The sequence below is a fragment of the Triplophysa dalaica genome, chromosome 3 (genome assembly GCF_015846415.1).
Source record: "Triplophysa dalaica isolate WHDGS20190420 chromosome 3, ASM1584641v1, whole genome shotgun sequence".
NCBI classification, from domain to species: Eukaryota; Metazoa; Chordata; class Actinopteri; order Cypriniformes; family Nemacheilidae; genus Triplophysa; species Triplophysa dalaica.
The window spans coordinates 159,256-182,500 of record NC_079544.1 but is presented as its reverse complement, the minus strand read 5'-3'; the positions used below and the strand labels follow the sequence as shown (position 1 = coordinate 182,500).

The 23,245-nt window shown below is 40.4% G+C and overlaps 1 protein-coding gene across 4 annotated transcripts in view; it reads right to left on the bottom strand.

Annotated features, from left to right (window-relative positions):
- The window catches only part of ptprsb (protein tyrosine phosphatase receptor type Sb), a 71,150-nt gene extending 48,650 nt beyond the window's left edge, over nt 1-22,500 (bottom strand). For 2 of the 4 annotated variants that reach the window (XM_056743141.1, XM_056743143.1), the window contains exons 1-6: nt 22,282-22,500; nt 8,311-8,400; nt 6,774-6,889; nt 5,342-5,487; nt 4,900-5,041; nt 2,005-2,193 (exon numbers count right to left, since the gene is read on the bottom strand). In XM_056743141.1, the coding sequence (XP_056599119.1) occupies nt 2,005-2,193; nt 4,900-5,041; nt 5,342-5,487; nt 6,774-6,843 (547 nt within the window). In that variant the 5' untranslated portion in view covers nt 6,844-6,889; nt 8,311-8,400; nt 22,282-22,500. The remainder of the gene's footprint in view (nt 1-2,004; nt 2,194-4,899; nt 5,042-5,341; nt 5,488-6,773; nt 6,890-8,310; nt 8,401-22,281) is intronic. The other 2 variants (XM_056743142.1, XM_056743144.1) reach the window with 2 other exon arrangements.
- Nucleotides 22,501-23,245: the final 745 nt, after the last annotated feature.

Sequence of the window (23,245 nt, the reverse complement as noted above, 5' to 3'; positions counted from 1 at the left end):
TCTGTGTACAATTGTGTTTGTGTGTGTCTCACTGGGTGATTTGTCATGTAAATGTGAGCAGGCAGACAGAATCAAGGCTGGAAATGACTATATTTATACATTTACACAAAACATTTTGTTCTTTTCTCAGTGATTTACAGTGTGTTTATGCTACAGTTGTGAAATCAGTTTGTGTGTGTTCACTGGAAATCAAATCCACAAGCTTTACACTCCTCAACCAACTGAGCTACAGAAAAACTACACAACCTTAATTAGGATCTAATATTTCATTAAAGAAGAGACGAAACAAAGTCTCATGAGCTTATTCAGTGATAAACCAGTAACACAAGAACGGACTCACACGCGCACACGCATTTGGGGTTTCCATGTTTTATGAGGACATTCTATGGACACAATGGTTTTTATACTGTACAAACTGTAACTCAAATTCTCTACCCCTAAACCTCACAATCACACAACACTTTCTGCTCTTTCACAAAAGTTCATTCTCTATGATTAATAAGCTTGTTTCAACATGAGGACCAAACAATGTCCACAAGGACAAGATTTTTGGATATTGCCATCTTTGTGGGGACATTTTGTGTCCATACCGTAGGGTTTACACTACACACACACACACACACACACACTCAATCATAGTTACTACACACACGCAGCACAGGTGTATAGTAGCGTCAGTCACCCGAAAAAAGCACACACAATGACAAATGTTCACAACACTGATAAAGAACTTTAGTGTAATATTGAGAAATGTGTGTTTCTCTTCAGCAATAAATGATTTTCAGTGTTTTCATGAGCAGTGTAACATCTGTCATGATCTCAATACATCAGTCCTACTGATAAAAACACTGTTCTACTTCACCTGTGACCTGACTGTGTGTGTGTGTGAGTGTGATATCTTATCAAATAGAACAGAATGAAGTATTAATCTCTTATGTAATGCACACACACACAAGTTTTGTTTGTTAGTTGTTTTGCTTTGAGTTTAATATCTCTGCAGCGCTGGAGCAAGAGGAAGAAAAGAGGAGAGAATCATGCAGACATCAGAGAACCAGCGCACAGCATCATGGGAAAAATGAAGTGAAGAGCCAGACATCATCAATATTACAATCATCTGCTCAGCATTATAAATATGTGGGTGTGTGCGTGTGTGTTTGTGTGCGAATAAGTATGTGTCCGTGTGTATGAGCGAATAAGTGTGTGTGTGCATCTGTGTGTGTGTGTGTGTGCGTCCAAGTGTATGTGCGTGTTTGTGTGCGTGTGTGTATGCATGTGTGTATTTGTTTGTGTGCATGTGTGCATATGCATCTGCTTATGTGTCTTTGCATGTATTTGTGTTTAATGATGAACATGAAGTCGTCACTGAAACACACACAAGAGTGTTTTTGGGCTCGGTCACTGATCACAGGTCAGCGGATCTGCTTCAGGTGCAGGACATGAGGGACAGAGGGGAGGGGGCGGGACTTGTTTCCTGGAGCACATTCATTGGACGAGGACATGAGGTCAGGTCTGGAGAGGCACTTTGACTGTTCTAGAAAAATCAAATACTCACCAAAGACTCCTGAGTACTCACAGCAACACACACACACACACAACGAGAGAGAGACATCAGTCACATGTACCATACACATCAGATTTATCTACATATGCGTGTGTGTGGCGTGTAAGAATCATTACACTAACACGTATGTAGAAAATCACCTTTCAAACACACAAAATTGTGTCATAAACATGATTACACATGTCATGTTGTCCCGGGCCGCTGTGCTAGTCGATCATATATGTCACGTGTGCTGTATTTCAGAGGTGTCCTCATGTTTGAGGTTCATTTTTCTTCAGCGTCTGTGACTAAACGCTTCCATCTCACACTGCCATCAACGTCAAGAAATAACAAACAAACCCATGTGTTGACATGAACAACAAGCACAGTACAGACACACACAGACACACACTCTGACTTCACATCTCTAAATTAAGCCCTGATGAGTGAGATGACCCGTGTACCTGAGCGCAGCTGCTTGATCCGGCCTTTACTGAGAGCGGGTTCAATGGGCAGGAAGTCTTTAAACCAGGAGATCTCGGGATCGGGAACACCGCTGGCCGCACACAACATGGTCGCCGTCCGAGTCCTCTCCACCACCTTCAGCTGAGGACCCATGTCAATGCTGGGGAAACCAAACGGCAGCAGATCCTCTGCGCAGAAGAAGAGAAACAACCCACAAACACATGACGCATGTATGATGATCTATTTCTCAAAGAGTTTACATCTCTCTCTCTCTCTCTCTCTCTCATTACCACATTGAAGCTGTTGCGTGTCTGTGTGTGTGCGTAAGCACGTGTGTGTTTGTGTTTATATTCTGGTGTGGACCTAAACCTGAATTAACACCTCATGGGGACTCGTGTCACTGTGGAGACCAAAATTTAATATTTTTTAAACAACTAAAATGCAAAATGTTTTCTATGAACATTAGGTTTATGGGATAAAATATACAGTTTGTAAAGTGGAAAAATCATTACGCCTATGGACTGTCTCCACGGAGATAATAAACCATACGTGTGTGTGTGTGTGTGGGATGACTGCTCTAGTGTGTGTATGAATGAGTCTGTAGGGACACAGCTCAGTGACGCTGACAGCTGCTCACAGATGATTGGGTCACAGCACAACCTCTGCTGCTCACATCTGAGGTTCACACACACACACACACACACACACACAATATTTCTCATTAGTGATGACAAAAGATCTGGTTAACACTACACAAACATGCAAACACGGCATCTCTGAGAACTCCTCATCAGTTCATAATAGAGGAATATTGGTCATATAAGTGATGTAAGAAAACCGTTTCCATGACGATCAGCATGTAACAACAGCATTACTGCCTCATATCTGTTTAGAGCTTGTGTTGTGCTGCTGCGGTTGATGTTACAGGAATATTATAACATGATCAGTGATGTGTACACAACTTTATTAAATAAAGCCTTCAGAATGAAACTACTTCTGCTTAACAACACACACACAACACATCACATCACCACAAACACACAACACACCGCATTAAACCTCATTAATATAACATTTGGCAGCATGTGAACACTTAAACAGGCAGGCAGGGGGGCGGAGTTGTGTTGTTTTCATGACAGCAGTGACAGATGGGGTGGGGGGAGGGGGTTAATACTCCAGACCCTCTATCAGCCTTTAACACACCTGAGCTAAACACACAAACACAAGTACACACTCGCACAAACAAACACACACATGCATGCACGTGCACCCACCCACACGCACTCACATGCACGCCCAAACACACACTCGCATGCGCACACACACTCGCATGCGCACACACACCCGCATGCGCACACACACTCGCATGCGCACACACACCCGCATGCGCACACACACTCGCATGCGCACATGCATGCACGTTCACACTCATGCACTCATGCACACACGCAAGTAACAGACGCATGCATACACGTACACACACGTATGTATATACTAGTGGTGGGCCGTTAACGGCGTTAACGGCGTTAACGCAGTGAGACTCTTATCGCGCGTTAAAAAAAATGTCGCCGTTAATCTATTCTCAAAGTTGTGTTGGGAGCTGGGTCTATACTACGCAAGCTATGATGACTTTCACCTTTATATTTTAGCGCGGATGTATACCAGCTTAACTGCACTGTACGGGGCGAGAACGAGATTGTTCAACTCGCGTGATTCGCGTCATTCGCGGAAGCAGAAGCCGCCTCATCATCTCATAACCAGGGCTTCATTCGCGGGATTCGCGCAGCAAGTAGGTCTATTGGCTCTTTGCATTAACATATAAATCACTCGCGCTTGAGGCGCCATTCGCGTTTGGTCTGAATACAACATAACGTTACTGTGAAATTACCGCATCAAACGTGACGTGCTAACATGGATGCAGCTATGAAGCCGCCGGGTTTGCTTCAGGGAATATTAATTTTTAAGAAGCTTCCCAATAGAAACATCGACAAGACTAAGGTTGTTTGCACCTTGTGCAATGCGGAATTGGTTTAAAAAAAAAAAAAAAAACTTTCTCTCAACAGGTAGTGGTCTAGCTTTAGTTGAAACCAGTAACTTTGTATTGAGCTCTAATGTATTATGGCTCCTGTATGACAGGTCGCTTGTTGCTCCCTCACTCTTTGTAAGTCGCTTTGGATAAAAGCGTCTGCTAAATGACTAAATGTAAATGTACTGTAGGAGCTCTTCCAGTCTCAAGTACCACCTAAACGGAAATCATCCCTTAGCTAATGCGGAAGTAAACACACGTTCATTTTATTGAACATAATTTAATTTTGATCACCAATTATCATAGTAGAACAGCTTTCTCAAGCAGTTTGTGATGCATTTTGGAAACAGGAGATGAGCCCCTGGTCTAATGCGCCACCTGGCTTGAGAAACCCGTTCTCAAAGACTTACTTTATGATATCTAAAAGTGATTGTGTAACGACAGCAGTAACCTGACTAACACATTCATTACTGTTCTCATCACCGCTCACACATATGAATGACTCAACACAGACACACACACACAAACACACACAACACACACACACACACACACTAGAACTGCTGCTGAACGTTTGTTTGGCCAGTAATGAGCTGAAATCATTCCACAAGCGCTTTTCCACATGTCCACTGAATCTGGTTTAGATAAATGATGTCAATATTGAAGTCATGGTGTGTTTGAATGTGTTTGCCAGCCAAATGGATCACATACATCATGTGTCCATAACAGCCAACCAGCAGCCAAATGTCCAATCAAAACCGTCCACATCTCATCTCTGACACAAAGCCCAGCTCTGGAATACTACACATGATGTGTTCTCCATGATTATCAACTGCGTTCAGATCATATTAAACACACATGCCCTCACCTCTTATGATGGACAGTTGGGAGGTGACAGCGATTTCCCCCTCAGTGTTTTTGGCAACACACTCGTAAACGTTTTCGTCCCGCGGCGCTCTGAGTGGCTGAATGCGTAGCACCGCCCCCGCGCCGTCATCAAACTCTACAGTCTGGACCAATGAGAACACAGAATGAGCAGAGACGGTCGTCAGCTGTCAGACCAGAACTGAAACATCATGTCATACACATCACACACAACACATTCTAACCCTCAATGACTGACAGTTTCTTCTTCACTAAACCCATCGATCATCTGAAGGTTTTTTTTGTTTCATCCATGTCAAACTGTGAGAATAAAACTCTTATGATATCACTCCATCTGTGCATGAAGCAGAGCAGACACGGCTGTAGATCTACACACACACACACACACACACACCACAACACAAACACCAACTTCATGTCCTCACCTCGATTCTCTGGGAATTCACTTTCTTGCCCTTTTTGTTCCAGAAGACCTGCGGCTTCGGGTCTCCTGTGGCCTGACAAACGAAGGACACGACTCCACCAGACACGCCGATCTGATCCATCGGCATCTTTGAGAATCTGGGAGCCGCTGAAACGTCAATCACAACATTCTGAATGAATATTGATATTGATAATGAACAACTCACAACAAACATGTAACCCTCATCAGTGAGTGCACACAAACGCAAGCACAGACACACACACACACACACGCGTGTAACAAACAGTAATTCACTTTAATCCAGAGTGTGATGACAATAGTGTAAAAGCATAAACGCAACGTTCAGAAATCAAGTCACAAATAGAAGTGAGTGTGATGTTAATAAGACACTAGACCAGCACAACCCCACTTGACTCTGAATGCCACAGAGATCAGATTCTCTCACACACACACACACACACACATCAACACAGAGCCGGCTGTAGTCATAGATACTGCTGATCATCACTGAGGTGTCCTGTTGCCATAGCGGCCGATTAAATCCAGCCGAGGCCGATCCGTAGGACTCGCCCACACACACACACACATCTATAACTGACAAACAAAAACACACACAATCACTCAATGATGATGATGAGTAAGACACGTGATGTAGTTAAAGAGAGAGTGTATGCTCGCCCACACACGCACACACAAACATACACTCTCTCTCACAAACTCACACACACACACTCTCACACATGCGCACACAAATGGCTGATCCACATCCCCATGAACACAACAGCACTGAAAGGAAATGACATCATCACCATAATGTACCATGTGACATGTCTTTAATGTTGAACTCTTTCCTCACCTGCACTTTCAAAAACCCTTTTTGTGACCATCTTCACATGACTCCAAAATATTTTCTTCTACAAAAATATGAACGCACACTAAAGAAAGAAATTGTGTTTTATCAAAGACTCCAAACAGATTACCAACGCTAACCTAGTTAGATTGAGATGGTGTCTGAAGTCAACCATGGAATGATGGAAGTGAAGCTCTCAGGAAAGAGTATTTTCAACAAAGAACACACCACACAGATTAACCTTGACATAGAAAGAATGGATTTCTTTAGAGCGGAGAGACACACAAACATAACATAAATACATCTCTCTCAATGATGATGAAGATGATGAATACACTCACTGAACGTGTCAAACTTCACAAGTAACTGACAGTGTGGCATCACACAACCCAACAGAGTTCAAGAGAACCGCACACATCGGTCATCTGTGAAGCCAGCTCTCGTTCATCTCCACACGTTTCTCTCTTCTCATCAGTCATTGCAGTAAAACACCATCAACCTCTGCCAGTTTCCATGACAACATCCCATCACCAAAGAACTTGTTACCATACCGACATCAGCGTGTGAAAGCGATGGGACCTACACAATGCATCTCCAGTGTTCTGCTGCGAGATGAAGACGAGGATCAGTATGGACTGGACCTGGACCTTCATGATGATGATGATGATGATCACCGTCACACGATCACGTCCAGACGTACTGCAGAGAGACAGCACACGAGAGTCAAGAAAGTTCACAAACAACACATGCATCTCTAGTGTCACGTTTGTGTTGTTATTCAGCGGGCTGCGGCGGAGCACACTGATCTTTACCCGTGAGGAGAAGACTCATTGCTGACCTCAGACCATTTGAATTCTATTATGCAGAAGAACAGTCTCAGATGTCAGAGAAATGATGTCCAGTACAAAAGCAAATACGAGACGTATAGATCTGTGATGATGAGACAAAGAGATGTGTGTTGTGTGTGTGATCTCTGTGTGAAACACACCCTTCACTTCTTATTTAAATCACAAGCGCTGATGTTAGTGAAGTGTGTGTTTTTCTCTCTGGACTTGACATCATGGGTCTTGTGAGAGGGGTCCGCAGTCATTCATCAGAGATCTCTTCCGCCAGCACGAGTCAATATTTGCTGGAGGGAAATGGATTATTCTCATCTGGTGAGAGTGTGATATCAATCCATTCACATGAACAACAGAAGAAGAAGAAGATGAGTGAAGACTAAATGCTCTCCTCCTGAATATATCGTGCTGTTGATCTTAAAGTGAGACTTCACCCAAAAATGAAAATCCCGTCATCGTTTACTCTCCTTCCAGTTGTTCCAAATGTGTATAAATGTCTTTGTTCTGAAAGATATTTGGAAGAATGCTTATAACCAAACAGAATTTTTCCCCATAGTAGGAAAAAACAATGGTGCCCCAGAACTGTTTGCTGTCCTACATTCTTCAAAATATCTTCTTTTTGTTCAAAAAGTGTGTTTTTGTTGTGTTGAACACAAAAGAAGATATTTGAAAGAATGCTTATAACCAGACAGACTTCGCCCCCCCCCCCCCCATCGACTCCCATAGTAAAATACTTATTCATTGTTTTTGTTCTTTTGAACACAAAGAGGATATTTTGAAGAATGTCGGACAGCTATCAGTTCTGGGGCACCATTGACTACCATTGTTTTTTCCTACTATGGAAGTCTATGGGGGGCAAAACCTGTCTGGTTATGAGCATTCTTCCAAATATCTTTCAGAACAAAGACATGTATACACATTTGAAACAACTGGAAGGAGAGTAAACGATGACATAATTTCCATCCATTTAAAGCCGGCCTTATGTCTGGTGCATGATCTGTGATAGTAGCGTGTCTCTGTTCCTCCTGACAGATGTTCCACAGACACAGACACAGCGTGTTTATGGGCATCTGTTGACGGCTCTACAGTAAAACGCTCTGTTAACTCCAAACTTACCGGCTGCTGTCTGTTTGAGCTTCAGGGTTTGTGAGGTGTGCGTTATTCTGTCCGAAATGTCAATCACTGAAGGTAAAGTGCACAGTAATACACGCACAGATGTTTTATATCCTTCACATGAGGGATCCTCAGCAGTGTTATTTCTGCTCACAGTCACAAACTCACCACAGCTTTTCTCTTTCTTCTCTTTCTCCTTTATATCCGTTTGAGCGTCATGTCCTGGTTTTCATAATCCTCAGCAGTCTGAACCGGTTTCTGCAATCACACACCACACACATTTCAAACTAAAAATAAATGTCAGAACACACCAGAATAAAGCAATAACATGTGACCCTCATTTTAACATACGTGATAGTTCATAAACAACAAACTGATTGTGTTTCATGTCTTGAGTTAAATATTTGATGTAGATTATGACTGTAAGCATTGTGACATGATCCATCTGAACCTGACTTCTGACTCTTCTGACCAACGGCAGGAATTTAGGGCGGGGCTATCGGTTTCATCATCGTTCATGAGTCAACAGATGTGAAGACTTTTTCACTGTTTCTCTGTCTCGTATCTCATCGCTGATAGGTGAGACTGGAGGATGAGGGGAATAAGGTTTCTATGGCAACCTTCCAAACAGCCAGTAGAAACGATTCTGGCTCACATGTGATGTGACACAAGATCGCTGAGGTTATAGTCCAGCAGACGTTTGCTGATAATCTCATCATAAACATTCAGTTCTCATGTCATCCGTCATTTGATATTTTAGTGTTTCGTCCTTTGTTTTCCAGAATAGGGTTACAGTTAACATAAACAATCTGGAAAACCCAAAGAACCGAAATGGCACAAAGACAAGTGTGATGAAGAGATCTGGGGTCAGAGGTTAAGCGTCTGTTTGTGGTTCTCAACATCTGTAGAGTAACAGACTGCTGGTCAAAGGCCTTCACACATGAGCCGATTACAGCGGCGGGTGGCAGATGATCCGTGTGTTTAATCAAGTCAATCAAGAATACAAATAATCATTCTATATAATCATAACATAATCCTATATAACACAAAGCTATTCTTTTCTAGGAACAAACCTAGAAAGGACACAGACAGAGAGAGAGAGAGAGAGAGAGAGTGAGACAAGAGTTTGTGAGAGTAAGTGAGTGAGACAAGAGTGAGAGAGAGAGAGAGAGAGAGAGAGAGAGAGAGAGAGAGAGAGTGAGTGAGTGAGACAAGAGTGAGCGAGAGAGTGAGTGAGATTGAGAGACAGAGACAGAGAGAGAGAGATTTTATTACATCAGATAAAGGTAACATATCACTCTTAGTCCTGCTTGACCTTAGTGCTGCTTTTCATACTGTAGACCATAAAATACTACTAGATCGTTTACACAATTAAACCGGTATTCAGTGACAGGCACTACAATGGTTCAGATCTTACTTAACAGACCGATATCAATACGTCCATTTAAATGGAAAATCGTCAAATCTTAAGCAAGTAAATTACGGATTACCTCAGGGATCGGTTTTAGGACCCTTGCTTTTCTCCATATACATGCTGCCCCTTGGCAACATTATTAGAAAACATGGAATTAGCTTCCACTGTTATGCAGATGATACTCGGCTATATATCTCATTAAGACCAGATGATTCCTTTAAGCTATCCAAACTGGCAGAGTGCATCGAGGACATAAAACACTGGATGACTAGTAATTTCCTCCTTTTAAACTCTAGCAAAACAGAAATATTACTTATTGCACCAAATTCAAGTAAACAGAATATCTCCGATTACAAATACAGTTTAAGATCTAGGCGTTATATTAGACGTCAACCTGTCATTTAAAAATCACATCTCAAATATCACAAAAACAGCCTTCTTCCACCTTAGAAATGTTGCCAAATTACGAAATATTTTATGTGTTGCTGAAGCAGAAAAGCTTATTCATGCATTTGTGACCTCACGGCTTGACTATTGTAATGCTCTACTTAGTGTTTGTCCTGTATCATCGATAAACAAACTACAGTTAGTTCAGAATGCTGCTGCCAGAGTTCTTACTAGGTCAAGAAAATACGATCACATAACCCCAGTTTTATCATCGCTTCACTGGCTACCCATTAAGTATCGTATTGATTTGAAAATTCTTTTAATTACTTACAAAGCCCTGAACGGTTTAGCACCTACTTACTTAACCGAGCTTTTATCACGTTACAACCCATCACGCTCTCTAAGATCTCAAAACTAGAATAACAAAATCCACCAAAGGGGGACGAGCTTTCTCATAAGTAGCACCTAAACTCTGGAATAGCCTTCCTGATACTATTCGAGGGTCAGACACACTCTCCCAATTTAAATCTAGATTAAAGACACATCTTTTCAGCCAAGCTTTCACTTAATGCATAGTTAATGAACAGCAGCTACGCTAATTATTCTCTTTATTCTCTTTCCGCCTCTGCCTCGGGATGCCCATCCCGAGGTAGGAAGAAGTTCCACCATGTCCAGACGACTGACAGATGCCCATCCCCAATTTGAGATTACGCCAGATACAGCTACAGACTGATTGACCATCCCAGCTCCATCTAAGGCAATTCCACCATCAGCCAAGAGAAATATGACCATCAGACCATCCCAGCTCAGACCACTACATCCCCAACCAAGAGCAAAGACGGACTATTTGTCTTATTAATGCTGAAGTTACAATATTTGGTATTAAATGCTAAAACTTAAATCACATGTCACCAGTTTGAGTGCAGCTATGACACGTCAGAGGGGATCTGGCCCTCCCGGTTGAGTCTGGTTTCTCCCGAGGTTTTTTTCTCCATTAATCAATCATTGGAGTTTGGGTTCCTCGCCACAGCAGGGCAGTGTTGGCCTGCTCACCGGGAGACTGCACTTATTTATTTATTTAGAAATTAGATATTATTTATTAGAATGATCTTACTCGTTGTATAAACACCATGCACTGTGCTGTGTTTTAACTTTTCTGTTTTTCCTGTTTGCCCCTGTAAAGCTGCTTTGAAACAATACACATTGTGAAAAGCGCTATATAAATAAACTTGAATTGAATTGAAGATGCGCCACCTACTGAAGAGGACATAGTGCCACCTGTCTCATATTTTACTGTTCTATAAAGAAAAGTTGTAGATCTTAGCGTTAAGAGAACGGGTTAAGGTTGCAAACAATTGACAGCACGGATTTGGACGAAAAAAAAATGTCGGCCTCTTAATAAAAATATTTGTTTAAAGTTTATGAACACTGTGACAGTTACACTGTTTTTTATTTCACATTTATAAAGTCAATGTCATTGTTAATATATTAAGCCACAAATCTCTCTATACTCAAGGATCCTCCCAGCAAACTATTCACTCCAATTCACAGAAACTACAGAATCCACATTGTGAAATGTGTTGTTAAATAAAAGGTTTATTACATGAGATGTTCTCTCTGAAATACTGACAGAAACTGTACAGCTACACACAACACAATATGATGAATACTTCATGATGACACACTGAATCTTCACCACAGAGCCTCATCACAAAATAATCATCATCACACTTATTTACTCACATATATTTGTATAGATAATACACTGTCAGTCTCTTTAGATAGAAGTGTCTACTCTGCCACATGCATAAATGCTTCAATCTAAACTCCTATCTACTGGAAATGAAGAAGATGGATCTCCCTGACAGAACAATAAAACATCACATTTATGACCCTGGTCACATCCGTAGCACAAATTCTGTTTCTTAAGCTCAAAAACACTCAAAGCTATTTGAAATAGATTAATAGTTTGATTTCTTCAGTTAAACAGAAAAAAAACATTGAAAATTTCACCAGAACCTAGAAGAAGGAAAGAGAGCTAAAAATAACAGCATCCGACCGGCACAACACAGAGATCCATCTGATGAAACAACTACAGAAACACACAGGACTAACTTCACATTATTTCATAAGATAAAAATCATTTTCAACAAACCCCAGGTGCTGTGTGCACAGATCCTGAGAACAGTAACAGAAGATTCAATCCTCAACTAAGCAGAATAACCTGACGTGACACCACGAGATAGATTTTTAAGCACATTCACGCTGCAAGTAGAGAAACACGATCAGATTGATTCCCTACAGACCCCATGAAGCACATCGGCAGAGAACCACATGTTCACACAATACACACAACACATGATCACAAACCACATGGGTCATCTGTCTGTCTTCACAATCACTTCACAAGATTTGACCCAGATCACCAAACCACTTTATGCCATATTCACAAATACCAACAGACTGAAGACAAATGAACAGAAAGTCTGAACTGAAAGTCTCAACACAGTCCAAACACAATATACTGTATCACACCTGTATACACCGGACATCAAGACACCACACACTGATCTACAGCCCCTGTGTTCAATGAGTACATGCACACACACACACACACACACACACACACAAACACACACACACACACACACTCTCACACACACACTCTCACACACACACGTGAACACACACACGTGAACACACACACGTGAACACACACACGTGTACACAAAAACACACACGCATTTGGGGTTTCCATGTTTTATGAGGACATTCTATGGACACAATGGTTTTTATACTGTACAAACTGTAACTCATATTCTCTACCACTAAACCTCACAATCACACAACACTTTCTGCTCTTTTACATTTTCATTCTCTATGATTAATAAGCTTGTTTCCACATGAGGACCAAACAATGTCCACAAGGACAAGATTTTTGGATATTGCCATCTTTGTGGGGACATTTTGTCTCCATACCGTAGGGTTTACACTTCCCATACACACACACACACACACACACACAGAGACACAAACATATCTTTGCAATCTTTCTCTTTAAAGGAAAGCAGTCTAATTTCGACCCCTTGTGAGTGACCTAGTTAGACAACATTTTAACTGTGTGTTCACAACGCCAGAGACAAAGCGAGGCGATGACATTCACTTCAATGGAGAGCCGTCGACATGAGCGACAGTGACCATTGGCAACAGGAAGTGGGTGTGTCTAGCGAATGCAACAAAGTTGAGACTTGAAAAGATTGTAAAGCCTTAATAAATAATCAATGGTAAAAACTGCTAAGTTTCAGCAGTGAAAGCACATATAAATGGTTCCAGGTTTGTACAGAATGAGAGTAAATGTGATGATTTAACGTTGTAGCCTGATCGTTGCCATGGCAACATGTTTTCCATTTAGCACAGTTAACAATATACATGAATCACAAGAATTTGATCCGTTTGCGAGACTGGGCAAGTGGGGCAATTTGAACTAAAACACAGACAGAGACGCTGTGTTTCGTTTATGTTCAGAGCTTCACAGCCCTCTCACGGTGTTGACATGTTAACATATTTTCAAGAGCTTCACATTTGTTGTTTAGTCTTTTCTTATGAAGCCGCAGATACAATATATAGTTAGTAAAGTGTACAGTTGCACGTACAAAATGTGTCGATTTGTAGGTTTATTTTGGGCTTGTCATTGTTTGCTGTTCTTTTCAACAATATGATCTGGCAACACGGTCATTTTAACATCAGGGCTGCGAGGGTTTTCAAAATGCATGATATAGCAAGCACATTTTCATATGACTTTTTTGTCCCCCGCTTACAGAAGCGAGACATATGATACACGTTTAAATGTCCGGTTCCATTCACACTGTGTAAATGTGGTGCAGACACATTAGTGAACCGTGCATCTACAAAACGAGATTAAACACTTATAATAAAAAGCATTATGTCCTTCTTACTTTTACTATACAGTTCAAACTTCTCATTACGAGCAGTATTTAAACAAATATTATTTATCTTACCTTTACATTCTTGCACATTCAGATTTTTATAAAATGTTAGTTTGCACAGCGTCCATAATCCTGTCTTGAAGCTGAAATGGTTGCTTAAATATGGCCAGGGGTTTACTTCATTGTCTTCAGCCCTTAGAGTTCGATAGGGTTTCACCCTAGGACAGGTGCACTCTACTGAAGTTTAACTTCTCTGTCTCCATCGCTCTTCTGGTATAGACGCAAACTCGCGCCCATTATTCAGAGTAATTTCTGGTCATGCTTATTTCCTTACAATGTTTTCTTTTTTTTTTCTCAGTAACGGATGTGATTTTTAATATAACGAAGTACAATACATCACACAAATCATACTTGAGTACAAGTAAAATTACAGATTTTAGTACACAATAAATCTACTCCATACAGTAACACGAGTAAATATAATTTGTTACTTTCCACCTCTGATACTGTCTTTTGTTTATTTTTGTCTTTTTTATTGTAAAGCTGCTTTATAACAATGAACCATAGTGAACAGCACTATATAAATTGAACCGTAAGGCCCGATTCACATTTTGCGTCTTTTCCGTGCAAACAGGGAGCGACGCGGTGCAGCACGCACATTTTTCTCGTCAATAGCTTTCAAGTAATAGTTTAACTTTTCGGAGTGCCACACCGCAGGTCATTTGAGGAGAGAAAGCAGCGCGGCTCGTGTTTTCCCTGCGGTTAAAGACGCGAAATGTGAATCGGGCTAAAGGCTTCATATGCAGTGCGTGTTAAAGGGGATATGACGCGGCTAAAAGGAATATTATGGTTTGTTTTAGATGTAACTCAATGTGTAAAAACGATTTAAGATTTATAAATGCTGTATTTTCCACACACTTGCATGTTTGTATCTCTTCTCTGGATTTTGAACAAAGCTCATGGCTCTGAAAAGCGAGGTGTGCTCTGATTGGCCAGTTCACCAGTGTGTAGTGATTGGTGGAATACTGCAAGCGTGTGAGGGAAATGTAACACCTCTGACCATATTTGGAACATCAGGTTCCTCTTCAATTGTACTGACAGGTACTCCACCTTACTGGAGTATACATTGGGGCGGTCTTAGTCACATCAGACTAGGGGTGGGCGATCTAGAAAAAAAATTCAAATCACGATTTTTTTCCAGATAGATCACGATTTTATCGCGGTTCTTCTTCAAGTTGGTTTTAAGACTATTTTGCAAATTAAAGGGGCTTCAATACAGCCAAACTAAGTCCCCATATAAAAATATACTCTTTACCATTTATATTATGAAGAATATTTTAATCAAGTTAATATTTAATGCAAGTGCAAGACCATAAATCAGCTGTTAGAAAAAACTTTACATTTTGAATTTTGTTTTTCATCTTGTTGCGGCACTCGGAGTAAAGCTGTGGAATGGGCGTGGAGGATAAATATTTTTGGCTGGGTATTTCGTAACGTGGATCTACGACTTTGAGCAGTTTTTTAAAGCCCTCATTTTCCACAGTCTTTATGGGAATCATGTCTTTGGCCAGGTAAAATGCGACCGCGTCAGTGACATCTTTCCAGCGCTTGCTCGTTCTGTCATACGGATACGGAGTTCCTTTCTCAAATGGTTCTTTCGCTAAAGTCGTTGTTTAAGCCCTTTAGTTTCCGTATGCTTGGTTGTACCTGATTTACTCGCGTGGGATCCCTTTATAATTTGACTGTCGGCATACTCTTTCAGTCCCTTTATTTTGAGGTGGTTAAAAAGGTTCGTTGTGTTGCCTTACGACGCTCGAATCTTATCATTGCCACATTTGCAAATAACTGTTGTTTGGGCCATGTCAGTTGGAGAAAACCCAAACCATTTCAATATTACTGATGGAGAATTTTTTTTAGGAACCAAGTCCTCCGTTTTTCCCTCCATCTTCACTGACCGCGTCACTTAATCTTACTGAATTCACAAGCAACGTATACGAGCTTGTTAACATGGCGCAATCTATCGCAAGTATGTTGACGGATTCTATAGAACAGCACTATATAGGACGATTTAACGATTTTCCCGAAAAAATGGATCGTGCAGTCATTTTAATCGTTCGCGATCTTATATCGTCATATCGCACACCCCTACATCAGACCACCAACTGACATAGATTTGAGGGGGTGTGGTTACACCAGGTGTTTCAGACATTTTTGCTTTTACATAGAATGCATCTTTTGTTCCCACACTTTCATTTCTGCAATTGTAAACGTCTAATACATTGATGGGCAACTTCTAACACACCAAAGACACAGAAAAACACGCGTTCACGCCACATGACCCCTTTAAACATGCTCATGTAAACACATGATTCAAAAGGATTATTGGTTTAGGAAATGTAAGGCATGAGCAGGGCTGGAAGTGAAGTGTGCAGGACAGAAGTGAATGACGTTCACAGCTCAGCACATTCACCTCACTGTCTGATTCATCATCTGACTGACATCTGTCATCACACGCAGACGTGCCAACACAACACTTCTAACTCTTCTATTCATTTCTATTGCTCGTGGAATGCCGTTTACAAACTTTACCATGCGGCTGGCTCGTAGATGAACTGAAGAACATGAAGCTTGATGTTTGGCAGGATAAAGTGGTTTCAGCAGCGCTTCTCTGTGCATGTGGGTTATTTTTAGAAGGTCCCTGCAGCCCATTCTCATAATGTCATATTACAGTAAGTACAGTGATTTTACAGCCGGCCGGGTATCAGGTTGAGCATTTGAGACAAAGACGCTCCGATGAAATTATAAGAAGAGTGAAATGCGCAAATCTCATTTACAAGACAAAACAGCCGACAGATTGACTGAGTAAAGAAATCAGTCAACATCTAAATGTCCCGAAGCAAAGGTCATGAGATCTCTCTCTCTCTCTGTGATAATCAGATGACACTGAGTGACGAGTTATTGACTGGATAGATTGATGAAACTCGGCTCTTGTGAATGAAGCCTGTACAGCTAAAGGCAAAAAAATCAATAATGAAGAGCAAATGAGAAAGAGAGTGACGGTACATCTGCTCTCGGCACATAAAGACCTGTGTGTTCACTGTTCTTTAGGTTTAGTGATGAGGTTGGGGTCAAAGGTCAATGCAGTGCCGTATGAATATTAGTAGACATTTATCAATACACCCCGTGCTATGGTTTGATCTCATTCCACGTGTGTAATGGAATATTAGATCTTCTGATTGTGATCTTTTATAATAATAAAAAAATGCTCTGTACATTGTTGTAGGCTTTGTGGAAATACTTTCCTGTAGCTCAGTGGTAAGAGCATTGCGTTAACAACACAAGGTTTTGGGTTCGATCCCAGGGGATTGCAAAAACCTATGTAAAATGTATAGGATAAAGCAATGTAAGTCGCTTGGATAAAAGCTTCTGCCAAATGCCTAAATGTAAATGTAAATAATGCCGAGCAGCAGACGTACTGCTTGCACCTTTTCATTTCTTCTTCGTTGTTCTATACCCGGTTGCTTGTGACGACGACACTTTACAACTTCCTCGCTGCGTCCGAAATCGTCTACTTTCATACCATTTAGTTGGCCAAAATGAGTCATGAGTAGTATGTCCGAAACCTTAGTCTGCAAAATACATTATGTGAGAAATACAGGGATGTCTACTACTACGCCGATATTGGTGAGTGTGGATCGGATGGACACTTATCTATCCCATGAAGCCACGGGAGCCGAGCAACGCTCACATGTCAAAAGTCAATCAAATAAATATAGAGGGAAAACTAAGGGCGGACGTTAGTTTTCGATGAAAGTGCCATTAAATGAATTTCTCCTCTCACGTGTAGGTTGTTGTTAATACGTCATAGGTTGGTCTGCACGATTAATTGAAAAGACACAGTACGCAATTTTGTGGTTGGCTGCGATGTTGTATGCACAGTTTGTCAGTGAATATTGTTAAATGCAGCTGCATCTGAAAGCCAGAGGGCGCTCTCGAAGGGAATCTCTAAAGTACCACAAGTATAACCAGAAAATCCCTTCTTCCTATCTGCATCTGGCATCTTTCGATCACTCTTTTTCAAGCCTCCTCAGGTATTTTCATGATAATAAAGTATATATATGAGGATGATGTTTGACAGGTGTGTTTTTTTAAATGCATGTTTAAAACGTGGCGGATGCAGTATGTCCCAAAAGGATTGATACTTTACCCACTCATACTCTATAGAGCATTCAATAGATGTCAGGCCGTGTTGAATGTTCCGCCATGTTTGGAGGCAGTCTGCTTTTGCGTTCGATGGAATGTTTTGTTTTTTCTTCTTCCATTAAGTAATATAACTATGGTAGGTCGGTCTTGCTGTATTAAAAAATACAACACCATTACGCGGAGTCGTTCTGGTAAAAAAATCCCTGGTAGTTTCACTTTCGATGTCTCCATATATCAAACAAAACAAGTAACGGTACATATCAAAACAATAATAACAGCGGAGTATGTCTCTCTCTGCGTTTTCTCTGTTCAGTGAGCGGCAGAAGCAGCACATATATGACCAAACCACAGCTTTCCACAGTATAAAACAACTTTTACAGGCATCTGTCATTGTTACATATAAACATAAACATTTGCTTGTTATTATATTATTATTTTATGTCCGACAATAGAAACATTGAATAAATAAATGAAAAGTCTAAAATAAAAGTCTAGCGCAACCTCTCCTCAGCTGTCAGTAACAGAGACATTTTTAAAAAAACCAACACTACTGCAAGGACAGTAAGAAGCATAAAGAAATATCAGATTATCAGATAAATAATGTAATAAATTTGCTTTGATCACGGCCACTTTATATTATGGAAGACAAAATGTTTCTGGGACTTGTGTCACAGGCTGCTATGTTTTATGTAAATATTTGAATTACTAATATTAATTGTATATTATATTAATATTAATTTGTTAATTTATTAGACTTTCTCTTCTCTTAATTTGAATACTTGATTTAAATTGTTGTTAAACATAGTTTAATAAAAAATGGTACTGAGAAAGCTTCAAATAGCTCCTGTAATTGGTGATGGGTATCGTCTGATCCTGATGGGAGCACAACTACCTATCGGTGGCAGAACAACCCCAAATATTAAGGGGAAGTTCAGGAACCAAAGAACACTCATTTCGCACACATTTACACACTTGAAAAACTCATTCTCAAGTTGTTGGTCTCTACATTACAGAATGTGTAATATGTTCTCATGGACGTCATAAGAGAAGACACGGTAAAACTCAAATTTCAGAGGCGTCCGCCCAGTGAAATCTGAAGCAACTTCTACATTAGCATATGCTCAACGTTTCTACCTCGTATTCCCACAAGCATTAGAAATTGTGTGAAATAACATCTGATCCACAGCGGCGGCCATCTTCTCAGCATCTCTCTCACTGCTGTCAGTCAAAAGATCTCAGATGAATGAGAAAGCAGCGCTGCACGGACAGCTGAACCAAACCCCGATGACCCCAAGATCAAAAACGCTGTCCTGGACATTGACTACTAATGTCTGTCAATGCTGACTGCTTTCATTTCGCCTCAAACATCCTTTGAAACATTGTCTACAAAACAGAAATAACGTGTGAATCTGATTATAACACACAATTAGATTGATTTAACCAAACCCTGCACAAACAAACCTGAACACATCCAGCAAGAAGAAAAGTATGGCTCTGTATTCACATGAGCAAGACACAATGTGTCCAATGCGTCTGGATTCATCACATAATAATCCATCAAATATTACATGAATATGAGCTGAGCACCATGAGGGAGTCTTCCCTTCATTCCACAGCACAGATGACACAACATCACAGAACATGAATTACTTTCACTGACGTTAAACAACATACTGAACGGCTCAATACTGTGATCTCTCCGCATCATGTTTTATTCCATCACGACAGTCAGAGAATTCACCTTCATCCTTTAACCCGCTCAGTATATTTAAAAGAGATCTCAAAACCCATCAGAGATGTCCTACAGACGCTTGCCAGGCATGAATAGAACCCTGAACATAACACTAACACGACTAACTCACACGTGTGCAAATCAAGCAGATCACGAGTCAAAAAAATAAAGCAGAATGAGAGAGACACGGCCCAGATCTTTTTACTTCTCCATCGACTCCACTGGAGGACCTCGGAAATCCATCAAGAACATGTGAGGAACTGCAACATCTCTGACTTTCATCACCATTTTTATCTGCTTATTAAATGAGTGTGGACTTGAACGAGAGAATAAATGGAGATAGATAACCATCTGACATTTTTATTATAAAACATGGTCTTGTAAAATCTTCCCTCATGCGGACCACCAGAGATGATTACTTGTAATAGGCCTACAAACATGAAGTGTACTGTTATTACACACTGAACTCCACACAACGATAAATACTCAATACCATCCTGTAATAAATACACCATATTTAACCCCACACTCAATAAACACTGAAGAAGAAGAATCTGTACCCAACGCAAAACAAGCCATACATACTCAACACTGTGACTATCAATACTTAACACTCCATCAAAAATTCCATATTGTCAAGACAACTATACTCGATGCATGCAAATTCATACTCAATGCTGTCACCAATGCCATACTTTCACCATACACCTAATAACTCTTACATACTCACTACTGTGAACGAATAAATACTCCATACTTAAGCCCATACTGTAAGAATTACCACATACTCAATAAATACTCCACACTTAAGCCCATACTGTAAGAAATACCACATACTCAATAAATACTGCACACTTAAGCCCATACTGTAAGAAATACCACATACTCAATAAATACTCCACACTTAAGCCCATACTGTAAGAAATACCACATACTCAATAAAAACTCCACACTTAAGCCCATACTGTAAGAAATACCACATACTCAATAAAAACTCCACACTTGAGCCCATACTGTAAGAAATACCACATACTCAATAAATACTCCACACTTGAGCCCATACTGTAAGAAATACCACATACTCAATAAATACTCCACACTTAAGCCCATACTGTAAGAAATACCACATACTCAATAAATACTCCACACTTAAGCCCATACTGTAAGAAATACCACATACTCAATAAATACTCCACACTTAAGCCCATACTGTAAGAAATACCACATACTCAATAAATACTCCACACTTAAGCCCATACTGTAAGAAATACCACATACTCAATAAATACTCCACACTTAAGCCCATACTGTAAGAAATACCACATACTCAATAAATACTGCACACTTAAGCCCATACTGTAAGAAATACCACATACTCAATAAATACTGCACACTTAAGCCCATACTGTAAGAAATACCACATACTCAATAAATACTCCACACTTAAGCCCATACTGTAAGAAATACCACATACTCAATAAATACTCCACACTTAAGCCCATACTGTAAGAAATACCACATACTCAATAAATACTGCACACTTAAGCCCATACTGTAAGAAATACCACATACTCAATAAATACTGCACACTTAAGCCCATACTGTAAGAAATACCACATACTCAATAAATACTCCACACTTAAGCCCATACTGTAAGAAATACCACATACTCAATAAAAACTCGACACTTAAGCCCATACTGTAAGAAATACCACATACTCAATAAAAACTCGACACTTAAGCCCATACAGTAAGAAATACCACATACTCAATAAAAACTCCACACTTAAGCCCATACTGTAAGAAATACCACATACTCAATAAAAACTCGACACTTAAGCCCATACTGTAAGAAATACCACATACTCAATAAATACTCCACACTTAAGCCCATACTGTAAGAAATACCACATACTCAATAAATACTCCACACTTAAGCCCATACTGTAAGAAATACCACATACTCAATAAATACTCCACACTTAAGCCCATACAGTAAGAAATACCACATACTCAATAAATACTCCACACTTAAGCCCATACTGTAAGAAATACCACATACTCAATAAATACTCCACACTTAAGCCCATACTGTAAGAAATACCACATACTCAATAAATACTCCACACTTAAGCCCATACTGTAAGAAATACCACATACTCAATAAATACTCCACACTTAAGCCCATACTGTAAGAAATACCACATACTCAATAAATACTGCACACTCGATAGTGTTGAAATGAATACTCCATGTAAGAAACACAACACGGCAGAATCATCGCGCATTTGCTGTAACGCTAGCGCGTCGTCTGAAGCAGGTGAAGCAGGTTGATTCATCTGAACGCCAGTGGGTGCGGCGCGTTCGACGCGCGGAGCGTTCACGTATTTTCTTTAGAAATAATAAGACTGGCATGTGAAATAACGCTCGCGCACATGAATAAAAGATCCGCTTACCTGCGAGAAGGTGCCGTCGAGCGCGCTGGAGACGTTCACGAGGACTCGAGCATCATATTCCGTTAGTAATGAGGCAAAAACGGCGTCCTCACTCATGCGCCTCCATTTCCAGAAGCCTCAGGAGATCCTCTGGCGTGTTGATGTCATCGATGCTCTCCTCCTTCTCCTCCTCGCATCCTGAAGCGCGCTCCCTCCTCCCGGCGAGGACGTTCACGAGAAGCGCGTTCACAGCTCGAGCGTCGGCACGTTCACGCGAAGATTCAAACAAAGAAGCGTGTCATCGAGCACCTGATTATAAAGAATGCGCGATACTGAGTTTAATGTTGGTCGACCATGAACGTCATTCGCTCGTTTGTCCGGTATACGTCTCAAGTGATCGCAGTTTTACGTTGTAAATAATTTGCCTTGCAATTTGAAATGGAGTTTCAATGCGAGCACCCAGTTCTTATACATGTACAAAAACATAGTAGATGTCATGTTAATCTAAAGCGAACAAACGCTCGTCACCAAAAGAATGAAAGTACATTTGAATGTGAATATAATGAAGAACAGAAGCTCAAACACCGCTGTTGTGACCAAATCTGATCTGACCCCTAAAAACAGTTTACATTCAATTGTCAGGCTGATGAACTCACCCATTAAACCATCAATTGACAAATCAACACCAATATTTTTAAAATTAAGGTTATATTATTTTTAAGCATATGGTGACAATAGTTCAAATTTGACTAATTTTCTAGCAGTTTGACTAATGATTAAGTTAATCTTTATTTCTCTGTATTTCTCTCATTTTTAGGCATATTCAAAGAATACTCAATAAATGTGATTCAGATGTGATTACAAACCCATGGCTTCATTTTTTTTGCATATAAAGTAAATAAATGCATATTTTCAAATGTGAAGTATTGACACATTAATACAGTATTTCCTCTCATTTCCCCTTCTTGCTTTATGTCAGTTGAAG